The 19,101-nt window shown below is 46.8% G+C and overlaps 1 protein-coding gene across 5 annotated transcripts in view; it reads left to right on the top strand.

Annotated features, from left to right (window-relative positions):
* The window catches only part of CLEC16A (C-type lectin domain containing 16A), a 98,258-nt gene that overhangs the window by 51,468 nt on the left and 27,689 nt on the right, over positions 1–19,101 (top strand). For 3 of the 5 annotated variants that reach the window (XR_013833139.1, XM_079953710.1, XM_079953711.1), the window contains exons 19-21: positions 227–378; positions 2,555–2,759; positions 4,505–4,672. Coding sequence is in view for 4 of the 5 variants with exons in the window: in XM_079953710.1 (XP_079809836.1) it covers positions 227–378; positions 2,555–2,759; positions 4,505–4,672 (525 nt within the window). In the remaining variant the exon portion in view is untranslated. Of the gene's footprint in view, positions 1–226; positions 379–2,554; positions 2,760–4,504; positions 4,673–10,222; positions 10,349–19,101 lie in introns of those variants that run through there. The other 2 variants (XM_079953713.1, XM_079953712.1) reach the window with 2 other exon arrangements.

Genomic DNA, 19,101 nt, shown 5'->3' with positions numbered 1-19,101 from the left:
TCAGTGTTGTGGCCCAGAGACATCTGGAGGGCACCAGGTTGGAGAAGGCTGTATTAAACAATTAGCAAGAAAAAATGCATGCAGTAGATTGGTGCAGATGTCAACAAAACTAGTTGAGAATATGAAAGCACTACAATCAAAGGTACCTCTTGAGAATAGTTTTCTAGGAAAGTAACCAATTGCCTCTGATGATGCTTCCTCTCCTCTCCCCCCCTTTCCATTTCAGATAACAGTGATTTAATTGCCTGCACTGTGATCACAAAAGATGGCGGTCAAGTCCAGAGGTTTCTGGCAGTGGATATTTACCAAATGAGTTTGGTGGAGCCAGACGTTGCCCGCTTAGGCTGGGGAGTGGTGAAGTTTGCAGGTCTTCTCCAGGTGAGTGTAAAAAATGGTAAGGTTTAAACCAGCAAGTATAATGAATCAAACCTTGTGCTCTAGGGGGATGAGGCATCAAAACAAGGTGCATCCTTGGTCACCAGTGGTGAACAAAGATTGCCTTAAAGCAATGAGGCACAGGCCTTATTCCAAAGTTGAGCAAAACCACTCTGCAGACACAGGACCTTCTGAATTTTTGTGTGGCATTCACTGAGTGGTAGAGCTTCTGCTTTGCATGCCAAATGCCCCAGGAAGGGCTGTGAAAGACCCCTGCCTGTATCCCACAAAAGCCTTTGCCAGGCCAGTGTATACAATACTGTTCTTGATGGACCCAGTGGTCTGGCTCAGCTTCCTGGGGTGACAGGCAGATTACTTAATTGAGGCTTGTCCCAGCAAAATGTATTTATAATATTAATAATAATTTATTATACCCCGCCCATCTGGCTGGGTTTCCCCAGCCACTCTGGGCAGCTTCCAACAAAGTATTAAAACACACTAGTCTGTTAAACATTAAATACTGTGGAATTTATGTCTTACCTTGTGTGTCGCAGAACACGTGATTTAAATACTACTACTAGGGATACGGGATGCAGGTGGCGCTGTGGGTTAAAGCCTCAGCGCCTAGGGCTTGCCGATCGAAAGGTCGGCGGTTCGAATCCCTGCGGCGGGGTGCGCTCCCGCTGCTCGGTCCCAGCGCCTGCCAACCTAGCAGTTCGAAAGCACCTCCGGGTGCAAGTAGATAAATAGGGACCGCTTACCAGCGGGAAGGTAAACGGCGTTTCCGTGTGCAGCTCTGGCTCTGGCTCTGGCTCTGGCCAGAGCAGCTTCGTCACGCTGGCCACGTGACCCGGAAGTGTCTCCGGACAGCGCTGGCCCCTGGCCTCTTAAGTGAGATGGGCGCACAACCCCAGAGTCTGTCAAGACTGGCCCGTACGGGCAGGGGTACCTTTACCTTTACCTTTACTAGGGATACATTTTCAGAACAGGGTTCTGTGAGAAAGCATTGCTGCAATGTACGGAAGTTCCTTTCTGCCACACTTCCCTCCCTGTCAGAGTAATATTCATTGCCTTTGCTGCCTTGGCTACCTTAACGGAAAACTCTTCGTTCCACATAAGTTCATTAGTAACAATGATTGCCACAAATGTGATATGAGGCATACTTGACCGTTTCAAAGCTTTCTTTACTAAACATATGTAAAATGAATGTGCCAAATTAGATCACTCTCCACGGCATTAGAACAAATTTTCCAGTGCAAACTGGACATTTTCAGGTGCAAATTGTCCCAATTTGCATAGGGATTTTTTCCAGGAAACCCACTGCACTGCTTGACACCAGTTCTGACCCATGCAAAAGCTGCCTTTCCCCCCTGTGGGGTCAGCTGTGAGTAATGTTCTGGAGATAGCACAGATGCTGAGGAGTGTTGCCTATAAGAATGTACAGCAATGCTAGGAGGCTTCCTGGAAACATCATCTGGTGCAGACGTTGCTGGACTCCAACTCCCATCAACCTAGGTCAGCATGGCCAGTGCTCATGGACGATGGGATTTATAGTATAACAACAGGGTCAAATGTTCCCCATCCCTCGTTTAGCGGACCCCAAAGAAGCAGGTGGTTCCATCTCTCACGGCTCAGTCAGCTGGACTTCGAGGAGTGGTTCCCACTCAGAAAATTCCTTTTAACCCTAGGCATACTCAGCTGGGAGTTAGACTGACACAGCTAAAACAGGGCGAGTCAGGACTCATTTCATATGAGGCTTGGCTGGAACCTCAGTCTCTGTGCTGGTTGCATCTGTGCCTGTGTTTTGACAAGGAATCTCCTATTCCTCAATGCCCCTTCCTTTTGAGAACCTGAAATGTGAAGCAGCCTGAGCCACACCACTCAGTCTGTCTAGCTTGTCTACATTGAAAGATGCAGCTAGACAAAGGCCTTGCAGGAGGGGGGGTCTTACCCAGCCCTGCTATGGGAGATGCTGTGAAATGGGACCCTGACCCCCTCCTACATTGAACATTTTGAGCTCTGCCATTGAGCTGTAGTAGAGCCCATCCAGTTCTGTTCTCTCATACCTTGCTAGGCTCCAACTTTATCCTTGGGTGAGCATGGTGCTGTGGCAAGAAACTGGGTCTTAATTCTATCTCTGCCATAAACATTCTTCTCTACTTTCCCACCCCCATCCCAGGATATGCAGGTGACCGGAGTGGAAGACGACAGCCGTGCCCTGAATATCATCATTCACAAGCCAGCCTCCAGCCCCCATTCCAAGCCCTTCCCCATCCTTCAGGCCACCTTCATCTTTTCGGATCACATCCGTTGCATCATTGCAAAGCAGCGCTTGGCAAAGGGCCGCATCCAGGCTCGGCGTATGAAAATGCAAAGAATAGCAGGTAACTCTCGCTCTCCAGATAAACGTACCGTGTTTCCTTGCCACTCGTAAAGTTTCATTGCTTTACACTGGGGAAAGGGAACCTCAGGACCGGAGCCAAATGCGGCCCATCAGGCCTCTCTTCCTGGCCCTTGGGACTCTTCCTAGGTTACACCTCTCGCCAGCCCTTCTTTGCACCCTCATTGGGTGTGTGTGTGCCTGGCTGGAATACGTCATTAAACTCTGATTATGTTGCTTTGCTCCCTGGACGGAGGGGGATAGAAAGGGTTGGGTGAGTAGAGACCCGTCTCCTTGTAGGAAGGTAAAATTTACATTCATTGTTCCGCCTGCTTTTGCTTCTGGCCTTGCCCACCAGTGGCATGTGGACTCCGAAAGGCTGCACAGAAGAGAATGCTTTTTGGGGATGAAAAAGGCCCCTTATCCCTGATTTCCGGCTTAGTAACTGGAAGCAAAGCTGCAGGAGGCAGTGGAAGACAGGAGTGCCTGGCATGCTCTGGTCCATGGGGTCACGAAGAGTTGGACACAACTAAACGACTAAACAACAACAACTGAAAGCAAAACCAGCATTGTATAGAAAAGGAGAACAATGTTGCATACATGGTAAAAGTCTATACCTGTAAGAGCCATAGTAGTGCTCTGTTCATACCCGAAAGCTTAAGTTATTTACTCACATGCTGTTGCACAACTACGTTCACTTTAGTGGGATTTGCACAAGAGGACTGCCCAGTGAACTTTGAACCTGCTTCCCGCTTGCTGTGCTGCCCTTAACAGCCCCCAAATCTGCTGCCCGGCATTCAAAAAATAAAAGTAAAAACAGCAATAAACTTAAAACAAAACATGTACCATCATTCTACATGTCCATTAATTTCAATGGGCCTACTCTGAGTAGGGCTAGCATGGGATACATGCTAGCACTGGATGCACCGTTAACATCATTAGTTTTGTAAACTTCCAAAACGCTCAGCATTGATTCTCCGGTACCAAAAGAGACTGCAAAATTGTCATCTTTCTCATATCAAAAGTTGCCTTTTTCCAAAAATTCCCTCCCCATTATGTACTGTTTTGCTTGCAAAGGCAAGGGTGATGCGGGAAGCCTGTGTCCCTCCAGATGTATTTTTTGGCTGGCTCCAATTCCCGTCAGCTCAGGCCCACGTGGCCGGTGGTCAGGGATGAGCAGTGCTGTAGCCCATCTGCACCTGCAGAACACAACATTCCCCATCCCTGACCAGGGTGAATTCTTCCCATCCAGTGTGATAATATCAAAACTCACATTCCGTGGAAAAATTGCAACAATCTGAATTCGGAGAATTGTCATAGCTGCAAGGACCATTTATTTATTTCTCTCTCTCTCTCTCTCTCTCTCTCTATCTATCTATCTATCATCTATCTATCTATCACATCCCAAGGAATAAAACATGTGTGAAACAGTAACATAAAGAAAAACAGTTAAAATACTTGCAAACACAAAAGCAGTTAAGCTTGTTTTACAGATAGAAGCTTTAAAAACCGTTTAAAACAACAGCAGTGCGTACGTAAAACACGTTGCAGATCTAGTGCAGAGATACCAACTGGGGAATAAAGACCTCCATTTAGAAAGCTCGTTACATTTTGGTAACCCAGGGATAGGGAGTCTGTAGTCCTCTGGATGTTGTTGGACTACAACTCCCATCATCCCTAGGCACGGTTTTGACAAGCTGAGGTTCTTCAGCTGATGTTGATTTTGAAATGTGTCTCGTTTAAACCCAGCTCTCCTAGACCTTCCGGTCCAACCTTCAAACGAAGTGATGGGTTTTGGACATAGCTCAGCTTCTGCATCTCAGCACCTGCCGTTCCGGTTTTACGACCAAGCCCGACGTGGCAGCTGCGACCCTACCGTACAACGCTCCGTGTTTGCGTCTGTCGACAAAGTCCCAGGTAAGCCCTTCCTGGCTGGCACACTTTAAATAAGGTCCTCTGTCATGAGATAATCAGCACCGTGGGAGAGAAAAGCTTGTGCCAAAGCAGATTAGTGGATTGATTTCTCTTGCTGCTTCTGCTGCAAATAAATAATAAGGGTTAATATAATTTTAAACTCTAAAGCATTATAGAAATACAATGCGTCCCACATATGGCAGGATAGGCGAGTAATATGTTTCAGGTGGGAAAAGCAGAGGCAGAAAGGGAGAACCTTGCCTGAGACCCTCCAAAGTTTATGCCAAAAGCGAGATTCAAATTCTGCGCATATTCCTTCATAGTTTAAGCCAGCTTCGCCAATCTGGTGTTGCCCATGAACTCCAGCCAGCACAGTTTGAATGCTTTTCTTGAGACTTTGAAGGAAATGTATTGCAAGGCAGTAAATAAAAGCTAGCTCTCGTTGCCAAAAGGAAAGCTCATCTTTATTTAGCACCTCTGTGGTAGGATTGCAAGAGATGGAAAAGTGTTTATCTTTAAATCTCAGCCCCAACAATTAAACCAACTCAGCCTTTAGCTGAGTCCTTGACCGGTTAAACCAATTAAAGCTTGCAGCCCTTGCAGAAAAAAGATTAAGTACTGAAGTTAGCCTAATTCAAATTCAGAACAGTTGAAGTTGTTTCCCCAGATCAGCTACAAGTTGGCTGCGTTCATGTGTGCGTACCGGGCACATAAAATCACAAAAAAGATTGAGAACAGTACATTTGCTTATAGAGCTCACAGCAGCAATTGCGTGAAAACTGCCGCTCTCGGCTTTCTGCTGATTAAGATACGACAGGGTGGAGCAACTTCTACCATCTATTTGTGATTTTATGTTGTAACCACCCTGAGACCTGCAGGTATGGTGTGGTTTACAAATTTGATTAAAAATAATAATAATACATAATTCTTCAAAACCTTCTGGAGGCTGCCCATAAGCAGTGAGTGGGGGCAGGTGCAAAAGCGGGTGGACCAAGGAGTGTGACGCTTAACCGTTTGCACAGTAGCCTACATTCCAGGCGTGCAAGTCGGCCACACACACGCCCTCTCCCCATCCTGCATCCAGGCATATAAGGGGAATTACCAAAACAATTCCCAGCCAGGGAAAAGCATTCAAAGAGAGTAACAAACAGGTTTGGCAAGGGGTTGCAATCTAGGGAGAGGGGCACGTGGTGTGGGGAGAATCTGAGGGGCCAGATAAAGAAGCCCAGAGACCCACATTTGCCTGCAAGCCTCTGGTTCTCCTACCCCTAAAGGTAAAGGTAAAGGTACCCCTGCCCGTACGGGCCAGTCTTGACAGACTCTGGGGTTGTGCGCCCATCTCACTTAAGAGGCCAGGGGCCAGCGCTGTCCGGAGACACTTCCGGGTCACGTGGCCAGAGCCGCACACGGAAACGCCGTTTACCTTCCCGCTGGTAAGCGGTCCCTATTTATCTACTTGCACCCGGAGGTGCTTTCGAACTGCTAGGTTGGCAGGCGCTGGGACCGAGCAGCGGGAGCGCACCCCGCCGCAGGGATTCGAACCGCCGACCTTTCGATCGGCAAGCCCTAGGCGCTGAGGCTTTAACCCACAGCGCCACCTGCGTCCCCTCTCCCACCCCTGGTTTAGGGTAAAACTTTGCCCTAAATCTTTAATCGTGCCTGAGAACTGGCACAGATGAGGATGACATCCTGGATGTGTTAAGACTTGCTGGGTTTCCTTGAAGTAATAAGCTCTTTCTTTCCTCCTGTGTCAATCCACCTTTTGGTTTTGTTCCCTTTACGTGCAGAATTTGTACCTAGTGCTGTGCAGCGAATTTTATTTATGTTCTAATCCCATGCGTTCGTCTTCTGATATCTCAATCCCGTAACCTCTCAAACCACATTCACTCGGGAGTTAGCCCCATTTACTTGCGCTTGGGGGGTGGGGAATATGCCTAGGATAGCACTGTTGGATTTCTGTCCCATTGGCACCTTATAACTCTGTGACTCCCCCTCCCTCCTGTCTTGTTTTTTAATTCCTATTCCTGGCAAGGACTGCCATTTCTGCATTGCTTCATAAACATTGCATAGTCCTAGATTAAATTTGATTCTAGCCTCGTTTTTAGGTTGCCAGTGCTGCGGTGCAGCCTTTATATATTATTTGTTTATTTACCCAGGACACTATCCCTTTCCCACACAGGGCTGCTTTTATCACCAACTGCCCTGTTGAAAGGATCCTGGTGACATTTTATAACATTGATTTTGTTTATTTTACTTTTTTTAAGTAGCTTAACACTATTTGTAAACTGCCTTGAAAGGGTTTGTATATTAAAATGCAGGATATCAATATTCTTTTCCCCGATATAAATATTTTTTATAATAAAACAGATAGAATTTTGGTGTTGGGAGGAACCTAGAGGGTCATCGAACCTCCTGGCTGGGGTGTGTCATTGTTGAGTGTGTGTGTGAATGTGTTTAGGTTAATTGAGGTGCAGACACGTGTTAGTAGATGTGGATATTGAGCGACTATACTGAGTGAACGAAATTCTGTGTTTTGGAGTTTGATATATTTTATTATTTATGGAGGTTGATCGTTTCCCATACTGTATTCAATCTTTAATATATTACATCGTCTCTTTTACTTTGTAAGCTGCTTAATTATCTTTTCTGATGAAAAGGGGTGCATAAATACTTTAAATAATAATAAGAAGAATAAGTGTTATTTTTATATTGTGTACGAGTATGTGGGGTTGCTTGGCATAGATCCTGGATTTGCATCATTCTGTGACAGTTCCTGTGTTTCCAATCTGTATTGCATCCTGGGCAGAGTAAAAGTTTGTACAGGCTGTTAGGTAGGCATGACATTGAGAAAGCGGAGAGAGAGAAGTTTTATCCTTCTCTCTTGATGTTAAGAGCCCAAGACCATCAAATGAAGCTGGTGGGAGATTCAGGACAGACTAAAGGATGGAGTGCACACCTGAACTGTGGAATTCACTGCCACAAGATGTAGGGAATTAGGTAAAATAATGGAGCATGCGGCTATTGATGGCTACCAGTCCTGACTGCTGGCATTGGAGGCTGTATGCCTCTGTCGCTGGGTACTGCAAGCAGAAGAGGGGTATTTTCTGACGTCCTGCTTGTGGATTTCCAGAGGCCACTGGTTGGCCACTATGGGAGCAGCTCTGGACTATATAGGCCTTTGGTCAGACCCAGCAGGGCTCTTCCTCTTTAAGTTCCGACTTGTTTTGCAGAAGCGGTCTCAATGTCAGCATTGCTTCCAGTGAAGCCCTACCTTGAGTTATGGTGGCACCTGGAGGAGTGATTTATACATGGTCGCCTCGGGAGAAGGCCTGGTCCCTTTCTGTTCTGGTCTAGAAACATTTATTCAAGGATACGGGACTGAGAAGAGGGAGCCCACGCCCCTTTCCCCAGTGATCGGCTTTACTCCTCAGGCCAAACCTGCAGGAGAGTAAGCCGGCAACTTGCACGCATTTAACTTGTGCATGTTCAGCTTTATGTGTGTGGCATAAAATAAAATAAAAACTAAAAAAGGGGGCAGGGAAAATGACTTTAGCAATCCCACCTGCCATTGAACCCAACGTGTTTTGAATATACATGATTTTGGTTTAAGGCGCAATCCCAGGAATGTAACCCCTGCCTAAGTTGCTGGCCTACTGTGTCATACATCCCACAAGTTGATCCTGCAGCAAACATCTGAATCACAGACTTGAGCTACGTTCAGGTGCAGCTGCTGTTTCAGGGCCTGCCTTGAGCCGAGAGACGTGCTGGTGTCAGGATGCCCTCTGTCCCGCCAGATCCAATGTGTAGCGAGCTGTGTGCGCTGTTAGCTTCTACTGCTTTCTTCTACTGCTTTCTCTTTTTAGGAGGAGGAATGTTGCATTAGCCAAAAATAAAAGTCAATATTGTTGTTAACTTTTGTTCCTGCATTTGTATTCCACCCTGTCTCCAGTAAGCTCAAGGTGATATACATGGCTCTTCCTCCTCCATATTTATCCTCCCAACAACCATGTGAGCTGAGATTTGGTGGTTATTCGGTGGTCTTCACAAATTGTAGAGATCGGAGACCTGGTCTCCCGGATCCACCTTCTGCTTCAGATTTGCGGTGTAACTGGAACAGGAAGTGTCATTGTCCAGCCACAGTGTGGTCTGTCAGTTCCCCACCTGCAGCAGGTCTGCTAACCCTTCACCAAGGTCAGAGATGACCCCCCCCCTTCCTGCAGCGTGCATCTCACCAGTGCTGCAACTGGTGACTTGGCACCTGCATTTTTGAAGCTCAGCTTTCCCCATGACTTTTATTTCCTCTGTGATTTCGAAACCCATCTTTTCTGATCCTTTCTCTATAGAGTTTTTTTTTTTGAAGAGGAGAGTTGTGGCATGGTGTCCACTTGGCACTGCAGGAGGGGCAGTTCTGATATAGGCTTAGTTGTACTGCTGCTTTCTGAACCAAGGCATGTACTTCTCAGCCCTGGGTGAAAGGGACTGACAGCTTCAAACGTAATGTCTACGCTGCTGGCAAGTGCTCTTTGAGAGATAAATTAGCGTACCTAGCTGGTTAAGCTGTCAACTGAAGCCATGAGTGATGTGACACAGTGGAACCATGGAAAAAAGCGCAGAGCATGATAACTGGATGCAAAAAAATTGACTTCTTAAGAAGCCTGGGGCGGGGGGGAGGGGTAGCAGCTCTTAAGGCTTCACAAATATGCTTGAAAATGTGTGGGCAGTGTTTGCTGAAAGAAGCTAGAGAAGCAGCTGAATCATGATTTTGGTGAACTAAGTCGTAGCAGGTGGGGTGGGTGTCTTCAGTCTCTTTGCCTTGAGACTAGCAAAACCAAACGAAATGTATGCAAACTGAAAGCTGTGCAACTTTGCAGCTCTGATACAGGCAGCAGATTTCAGTTTTTTGTCCTGGCCCAGAACTTCAACTTTAATTTGCACATCACTTGTGCACAGCCCTGGCAGCAGTCAACAGCCCGGTCCAGACCCTAACCTGCCTGACCCAACAAAACATGATTTAGGGCTGGAAACAGGCAAGGCACCTCTATCCTCCTCTTCCTCCTGCTGCAGCCGAGCACTTTTCTCATTTGTTAAACCAAAGTTTTCCGTGTTATGTCCAAAGTGATAAACCATGGTTTAAGCTAGTGGTGGGTAACCTCCGATTTGCAGTCCTGCCTATTGGTTTATTGGTTTATTTATAAGCATTGATAAACGTCTTAATACTTCAGAAATCTCTTAAGTGATCCTAAGTGGAAGAGGTCCTAATTTGGCCCACGAGGACATTTTCCACAAACCACTTGCCACCTGCCAATGTGTAAGAAGCAACGAGCCGGGGATTGGTTCGATTGCTGAAGTGTTTTGCTCTGCACTTGCTCAAAGGTTTCCTCTATTAGCCTTTCAAAAGCGTGAGAGCTAAGCGTTGGCTTAAGGAAAATCCTGCGCATAAGACTCTCCATGCCACATGGCGCATGCTTTCGCCCCATATGGGAAGGTGTGGTTTAGGAAGTCGTGCCATGTTCCGAGCAGATTGATTACATGAGAGTCAATCTCTTTTGCAAGCAGGGGCACGAAGGAAGAAACTTCCCAAAAGTGACCACGCCCACCACCACCACCACATCCAGCTTCCTTTCTGGAGGAAGAGATAGTCAAGACAACTTGCTGTTGATATTGTTGGAGGAATTCTGCAGAGTGGGAAGAATAAATAACCGTTCTTAAAAAAAAAAAAAAAAGCCTGAGTGGAAAATTTGATATGTACCAGAGACTTGGAACAGTGAAAAGCACAGATTGCTTTTATTAAAGGAATTGGGCAGTGGATAAAATTGGTGGGGGGGGGGGAGAGGTTGGGTAAAGGCAGAGATTAGAAAATGCAGATATTGGGTTATAAATTGGAGGCTGGGGACAGGGACCAGTTGCAGAAAACATAGGACAGAGTTGGGATGTCTGCAACTGCTTGCAAAACGATGGCACATTCTGCCTGCCCTAGCATGTTTTCTGCCACAGCCGTGGGTCCTAAGCATGGCATGGGGTCATTTGGCCCACACATTGTTGCCAGTTCTGAGCCCCTCTTTAACCCTGCTGTTAACGATGCGATGATTTTAAATTGTTCCGCTGTCCTGCCCTGAGGAGTACACTCATAGCGACTTGAAGACTGGCGGGGTGGGGTGGGGGGAATTATGTAACTAAATCTGCTACTTCGCAAGAATTTACCGAGCTGCCTGCCCGGCTGGGATACTTAAAATATCCTCATTCTCATTAATTGTGATGGTGTTGCTTTTAAAGGAAAACAATTTGAACAGGGCTGTGGCTGGGCCTGTTTTTTTAAATTGTGAACAGGAACCCTGTTGTGTTCGCAGCAGTGTTGCACAAGACTTCCACAGAAGTTATAAAAGCCACCATAATTCATCTGGCAGGTGCTTGTCAAAGTACCTTTGCACTGCCCAATCTCTACATGATATCCAAATAAGCTCTTCTGAAGAAAAGCCGGACACGGACAGATTGTTCTCTGTGTCTTTTGTGCAAGATAATAACAATTCCTGTTTCTCAATTAGCATTGCATTTCACTAGATTTCATAACGCTTGGCTTTATGGTGTTAGGTTGCGGTGTGCTAATCACCTTTGAAGTTAACTGAAATAGCTGCCTAAGTGGTCCGTGTGTTAACAGAGGTTTATTTTTCCTAGTACCCTGGAACCCGTCTGGGCTCAATCATAAACGAACAGCGCATTAACGTGGTATTTAGCAAAGCACTTATTGATCTGCCTGGGTAAAACGCAGAGGTTAATAGACAGACAGGTCACCTGGCTCCAGTTTTCTTTCTGCCTTTCTTGTGCAAGGCCACCATTAAAGAGCAGAAGATGGGCTTAGGCTGTCTTGAGTTGCTTGCTTTGGAACATACCTTACCCTGACACCATCATCTCACTAGGCTGCAGCCGTTGCTTACTGATCTCCCGCCTGTCTTTGTTGCTGTTTTTGTAACTGGGCAGCGGCACCAAGTCAAAATTCCACTGAATCGTACAGGGAACGCTTTCGTTGGCTGCCTGGCAAAAATCGTCAATGGAAGTTTTTTCAGTGTCAGAGAAAGGTACATTTAGGCCAAAGCAGAGCAATGGGGGTAAGTGCCAGTCCTCTGTAGTACAGGGAAAGGAGCATTGAAGGAAAATACCGTATTTTTCCGTGTATAAGACGGCGCTTTTTGCTAAAAAAAATAAATAGGCAAAATTAGGTGTTGTCTTATACACCCACAGTGAATGCAGAGGGGGGACGTGCAATTAATGGCAGCAGCAAGCAGGAAATTGGCAGTAGCGATTGGGCAGGTGATCGCTGGCTGTGACAAGGCCTGCTGGCGATTGGCTGTGGCTACGGCAATTGGGCAGGCGATTGGTGGCTGCGGCAAGTGGGTGGGTGGGCTGTTGGTGGCAGCGAGCAGGCAGACAATTGGCGGCTGCAGCAAGGTGTGCGAGCGGCAGTAGCTGTGGCAAGCGATTAGCAGTGGCAGGCAGGCAGGTGAGCGATTGGTGGAAGTGACCTCCCCCACCCCCCACCCCCAGAAAGCTAAACAACTTAATTTTTTAATTTTGGGTTTAAAAAAATAGGGTGCGTCTTATACATGGAAAAATACAGTATGTTCTGCTGCTTCTAGCCTGTTGCTGTTTTGCGGGTGGGATTCAGTCACTACCAGCAAATTCCAGCTGCACAGTTAAAGTGGATCTGGCAGGCTTGTGCAAGAAACCTGCTTCCAAAAAATAAACAGTTAAGTAAAGCCCGGGAAAATGCAGAGTAAAATGGACTGGAAAGTGCGAGGTAGGAATTGCTTGATGTGATGTCATATAACCACCCCCTTAAATCCATAACAAACCCTCGGTCAACAGTTGCCGTCATATATCCTTCTCGGAATCATTGTGCAAACAAATCAGGATCAATGCTTAATACCGAGGTTGTTGGGAAGCGACTTGTCTGGTGATGTGCATGAACGGAAGCGCTGAGTGGGCAGGCTCCCAGTTTCTGGGGCAGATCTTAGGGCAGTGCACTGCCAAAGCCAAGGGGCTCTGTGTCAATGGTTCAGGATCTGTCCTTGGAGAGCCTGCCTCTGTAGGCTCTCAGCTGATAAGAAGAATTGTGCTGGAGGAAACAAAAGATGCCTTAACTCCTTATAGAAGGACCATGGTGCAGATCTCCCTGCTGAGAAGGATTCTGAACCAAAAGCCACCGAGCAGCGGTTTCAGTTCAAGGCTGCAAACTGGCACACTCCCTTTTTTAAAATTGATCTCTGCTGATGGGCCCCCCCTCAGATAGGAAGCAACAACTGTGCTTACTTACAAGCTGTCTCTGGTCCTGCAGATTTCCCCCCCCCCCCCATGGCTCTGGTGCTACAGAGACCTCCTCTTGGGACCTTTGCCCTACACCTTATGGATCCACCACCAGCTAGGCTGCTGGGTGATGTTGTGCATAGTTCATCCACACAGCATCAGACTGTGGCGCTGTGGTCTAAACCACTGAGCCTCTTGGGCTTGCTGATCAAAAGGTCAGCGGTTCAAATCTGTGTGATGGGGTGAGCTCCTGTGGCTCTGTCCCAGCTCCTGCCAACCTAGCAGTTTGAAAGCACACCACTGCAAGTAGATAAACAGGTACCGCTGTGGCAGGAAGGTAAACAGTGTTTTCGTGTGCTCTGGTTTCCATCACTGTGTTCCGTTGCGCCAGAAGCGGTTTAGTCATACTGGCCACATGGCCCGGAAGGCTGTCTGTGGACAAACGCTGGCTGGGTGTGGCAAGATGAGTACCACACCCCATTGTCACCTTGCACTGGACTTAACAGTCCATGGGTCCTTTATCAGACTGTTCCCTAGGAGCCAGCTCTTATTTGGGAGATTCCGCTGCACCAGTCTGGAAGCTGCAGCGGCGTTGGGAGAACCCTATTCCAAGCCTTCTGCATCTTCCTGGTGAGCCACAATGAAGGTGGCAAAGATTAGCTATCCAAAAACTCCTAGGAGATGTTCTACAAGACAGGTCTGTTCCTGGAAGCAGTAAAAATAATCTGCAACAGGAGAGAAAATCTGTAAAAACACCCAACCCCACCACATACACAACCCAACTTAGAACCTTCCACATTGCTGCATTCTTGGATGTTAAAAGTTGGTGCTGTCAAGATGATTGAATGCAGAGGAACAAGCTGGCATTTAGCGCAAGAGACCAGGAGATGCCCTCCTTGGGCTCCCCTCCCATTCTTGTCAGTGAATGAACTCTTCTGAGAGTCAGCACCGCAGTGCATTTTTATGTGAGATTTAATAGGCAATTAGAGTAAAGTGATAAGGTCTAATTGCCTGCCGTTAAATTTCTTGTTTTGAGAGCCGAGGGGGTGGGAGGGGGGCATCACTTAAGCAGGAATTCTAGGGCCTATTCCAACAGCATCTTGTGTCCCTGGGATGTGACTTCCAGAACTATTCTTGCAGAAGTTATTGCCTACAATGCAGCAGGGGAAGGGCACACACACAAGCGCCACATTTGCTGAAGGTATCCTTGCAAACTTAAGAGAATGCACAAGCCTTCCCTTCTTTCATCTATCCCATCTGCCACTGGAGAACTCCCAGCCCAGGGAGGGAGGGGGGCAGCCTGGAACCCCTCTTCCAAATTTCAAACATCTTTGGCCATGGAGCTGAGCATCCTGTTCTCACAGTGGCCAAACGGATGCTTGTGGAAAACCCATGAGCAGGACCTGAGAAAAACAACACACACCCCCCACTTGTGATTCCCAGGAAGTGGTATTTAGATGCATACTTTCTGCAGCAGTGGAGGTAACTAAAAGATGGTAGTGATGGGAGAACAGGGGTTGGGAATTATTATTATCAGTACCATGACTATTATTAAAAGGAAAAGGGACTCATGACCATTAGGTCCAGTCGTGGCCGACTCTGGGGTTGTGGCGCTCATCTCGCTTTATTGGCCGAGGGAGCCGGCGTACAGCTTCCGGGTCATGTGGCCAGCATGACTAAGCCGCTTCTGGCGAACCAGAGCAGCGCACATAAACGCCGTTTACCTTCCCGCCGGAGTGGTACCTATTTATCTACTTGCACTTTGAAATGCTTTTGAACTGCTAGGTTGGCAGGAGCAGGGACCGAGCAACGGGAGCTCACCCTGTTGCAGTGATTCAAACCACCAACCTTCTGATCGGCAAGTCCTGGGCTCTGTGGTTTAACCCACAGCGCCACCCGCGTCCCTATGACTATTATTACTGTTATTTTATTTTAAATTTCATACATGCCCTCGACCACGATTAAAAAAAACCACAGCAATAAAACCAATTAATAAAACAAATGCCAATCAAAGGGAACAGAGTGGGGCCTAAAAATATACAGGCAACTCCCTGCTTGCACCGGAGTTGCATTCTGGGTCCTTGTGCACGTGTGTGGAATTGCATGGAATTGGAAACCCTATGAAGAAGTCTGCAAATGCCTTGCTCCACCCCTTCCTGCCCCCATTCCGGCCCGTTAGTGATGTTTCAGTGACGCCTTTATGACGTTTCTGCGCACATACCGGTTGCGCCTAAAACGGGAGTTGCCTGTATGTCTTGAGCATCGAAGGCCCTATTGAGCATACCATGGAAGCCATAAAATGAAAGTCCCAAATGTACCCATTTGGGAAGGGAATCTCTCAGCTGAGGGGCCCCTGCAGAGAATGCCATCTCCAGGGATGGCAGCACCTCTTGAACTTCTGGGGGTTGTGCAGAACTACCAAGAAGGCCCTCTCTGCCAATCTGAACGCCCAGGAGGGTCTGGAAGGCATCGGGCAGAGAGACGGAGAACACAGAATGGTGGTGGCTGGCAGAGCCCAAGAAAAAGACATGGCAGAGCCTTTTTCCTCTGTCCTAGCCCCAGCCAACCACTGAGGACTTGTGCCTGCCTGCTGCCTGCGATGCTCCCTAGTAGCCATGGATGGGGAGGCAGGAGGGCTTTGCAGACTAGGGAGGCTGAGGTTTGTTCTGGCTGCTCAGTATTTTTCTGTTGGGGTTTGTTGGTAGAGATTATCCCCACCCACTGCCTCCCTGATAGGTGCAGTGGATGTTCCCAAGAGGAACGCGTCACTTCAGAAATATAGGCACTGGTAGATGTATGAATGAAAACCTCTTTGGCAGCCTTCCATCCCTTGTTCAGAAATGATTGTGGATACCTTAATAGAGCCAAGTCACAGGATTGTTGGGAAGCTTCTTTCAGCTTAAAAGCCTTGCAGTGCCTTTTAAAAGAGCCCTATGAACGAGAATCTTTTTTAAAAAATGAATAAATCTGGATGTCATTGATGACTGCCTTCCTCTGGGCTTGGGCAACCAGGATTGGAAAAAAAAAAAGTTTATGAATGAGATAGCAGCAAATGGCAGCTTCAAAGAGGACAGCAGCCCTCTCCCTGCTGAATTTTGGTGGTTCCAGTCCCGCTTGTTACCAACCTCGCCTTGTAAAATACACATGGGGCTCTTCGGATCCTAAATGCTGCCTGGGAGGAAACTGCCAACTATTTACAGCCCTGCTTGAAAGAACTAATGCAGACCAATCCGGTCAGTGATTAATTCCTCCCGTCAAACTAGCAGTGTTGACTAATCAAGTACAAAACTAATGCATTTTCGGGAAGGCGCCTAGCTCAGTGGTGGAGCACATGCCTTCCAGGGGAAAGGTCCCAGGTACAACCTCTGGCATCTCCAGGTAGGACAGGCAGAGACTTGCTGCCTGAAACCCTGGAGAGCTGCTGCCAGTCAGTGCAGACAGTGCTGAGTTAGGTGAACCAATGGTCTGGTTCAGTATAAGGCAGCTTCCTATGTCCCTAAGATGGAGTGAAAGCTTCCTATTTTTCTAAGTGTGTGTATATGTGTGTGTGTGTGTGTATTACCTGTTGGTTCTGGATGCATCTTATACCTCTACTTTCCTTATTTTTCTCATTCCTTGTTTATTTCCTCCAAGAGCTCTTTGATGCTGTTTTTTGGAGGGGGTCCCTCCCTCCATTGTTCAGCACACACCCAATTCCAAGCTACTTTTGCAACCCCATGCTCACTTGCTCAAACCAGTCCCTCCTCCTGCCACTGAGAGATTTACCTTCTTGCAAAATGGTTGCTTACCATTCCAAAAGGGGTAGTTTGGAAGACGAATTGCTTTTGCCTTTGGACGGCCTTTGCCCTCTAAACCAGGGGTAGCCAGCAGGGTTGCTGTAGATCTTGTCATCCCTGACTACTGGCCGCGCTTGAAGGGGCTGGTGGGAGTTGGAGACTGAAAACATCAGGAGGGTACCGCCGTGGCCACCCCTGCTTTAAATCACGTGCAGCACAAGGCAGGGCCCTTCGTCTTTGCATGGTTAATGGTGAGAAAGGAGCTTCAAAAGTTTTGCAACGTGTGCTTTCATGTTTTGTTAATCCAGGTGTTGTCATTCTGTTCATCAGTGTCTGGTGCTAATAGTACCAAAGCTGTTTCCTCCTTGCCGTATATTGTTTGAAAACATTGAAAATGCACAAGTGCTTTGTTCTGAGGTTTGAACTTCCTGCTCTCGAGGCTTAGTTTGCTTCCAGTTCTTGGTTGAAACTAAGCCTCCTGTTACTGGTACCCTGTTGTCTAAAGATTCCCATTTGCCTTCCTGTAAGTTGTTAGATAAATTTGCAGCTTGTACCTTTGCCAGGAATCACTGCTTGGATTGTGGCGTGACCTCAGAACTACGCCTCATGAGAGAGAGAAGATCATACAAATGTTCACAATCATTGCGCATCTATTCATGGAAAAAATGCTGCCTGTGTTTTAATGCTCAGAATGCAAAGTGTTTGAGGATAGACCTCGGGTGCTTGAGGGGAACGGATTGTTTCCATCCTATTGAGTCACAAAGACACCCACATTGATCTGATTCATTATTTTTTGGATTGATATTCCTCGCTATCCTGAGAGCTTAACGTACTTGTGAGCCTGTGACTCTTCCAAAATAAGACCAGGCAAGTGAATTGCACATTTTCAAACAAAGCAGTTGCTCTTGAAGGCATGGGTTTTTAAGGTAGAACACAAATGCTTTTTTCTTCTTATGGGTCACTGACTGGTATGCTTTGGAGACGGCTGGTTGGGGATGGGAGTGTGAGTTGTGCTTTCCTTGCTCATTCCCAATTTTATGTGGCTTATTCTGATGAGAAACTGGCTGATTTTGGATGATCCAATCAACATTTACGTTGCCCTTTTCCGTACGTTTTCAAAGCACATCCCATACATCAGATAACAGCCCTGATGCTGAAAGTCGTGTACCCTTAGGCAACCTAGTGAGTTATGTGGCTGTTTTCGAGTTTCTTACCCACCTTTCACCATAAGAACCCCAGATGGATTGCAGCAATATTAAAATGCAATATTAAAATCAGTGCAAACAATTTACAAGCATGAGGAGAGAGGAAGCCAATAAGGCAGATGCAGAAGATTCATTTGCATAGAGTCCAGTCTTGCGGGTCTGGGAAAAAGCAGAGTATTTGGAAGAAGTCTGAAGCAACAGGTGGCTGTTGTTTCAAGTATGGCCGAGGAAGGGCATCCTATTATTATTATTATTATTATTATTATTATTATTATTATTATTATTATTAATCAACAACAACTCAGCAGAGCGGGGCAATAGCAGAAAGTGCCTGTTTTCAGGTCACTAAATCTTAGAGCTAGACCCACAGAAGATCTCTTGGCACAGTTGGCATCACCATTTTGCCCAAACTGAATTGAGGTGGCACGGGGTGTTCATGGCTTCCAAAGTTGGCAACCCTGACTATATTATTATTATCAGTGCTTTGGGGGGGGGGAATGTTTAGGGGTACTCTCATTTTCCTACTCATATTGAAATTCTGCCCCTCAATGAGGCCAAACTTAGATTCACAAAATGTTTAGGGGTATGCGTCCCCCAGAAAAAAGCACTGATGATGATGGTGGTGGTGGTGGTGATTATTATTATTATTATTATTATTCCCAAGTTTAAAGAGCCCAATCACTGTGGGGAGGGCAGTCTTAATTATCTGACTGCACTTCCCCAAGAGCCCAGCATCTTCCCATTTGCAGAGAAGGTTGCATTAGTGGAGATAGATATATAAGAGTTGCGACTTGAGCGTAGATGTTTGTTGAACCTTTTCAAAGTTCAGGCGTACCAGGCCTCCTGGAACTCTCTGCCCAAATTACCGTAACAGTCTAGCTCTGGGGACCGAGTGGTTTGGTTTTGGATACTCTTCAATTTATCTGCCTGCTCTGGGTGTGGAGTGTCCTGAGCTAGCATCCTCTCTAGTAATGTCGAAAAGACAACTTGGCAATCAGCATGAATGCAGAGGCTCCCAAGGGCTCCCCCCCCCCTATGATTTTTAAGAAAAAGGAAAGCAGAAAGGCAAGAAGCCATTTTGCTCCCTTCCCTTCTTTTCCAAGCTCAAGCCAGCATTGCTCTTGCAAATTCTGTTCTGGAAAATGTGTTAACA

The sequence above is a fragment of the Podarcis cretensis genome (assembly GCF_951804945.1).
Source record: "Podarcis cretensis genome assembly, chromosome: 14".
Lineage (NCBI taxonomy): Eukaryota > Metazoa > Chordata > Lepidosauria > Squamata > Lacertidae > Podarcis > Podarcis cretensis.
The sequence above is the reverse complement of the archived record's forward strand: the minus strand, read 5'-3'. Positions and strand labels throughout refer to the sequence as shown.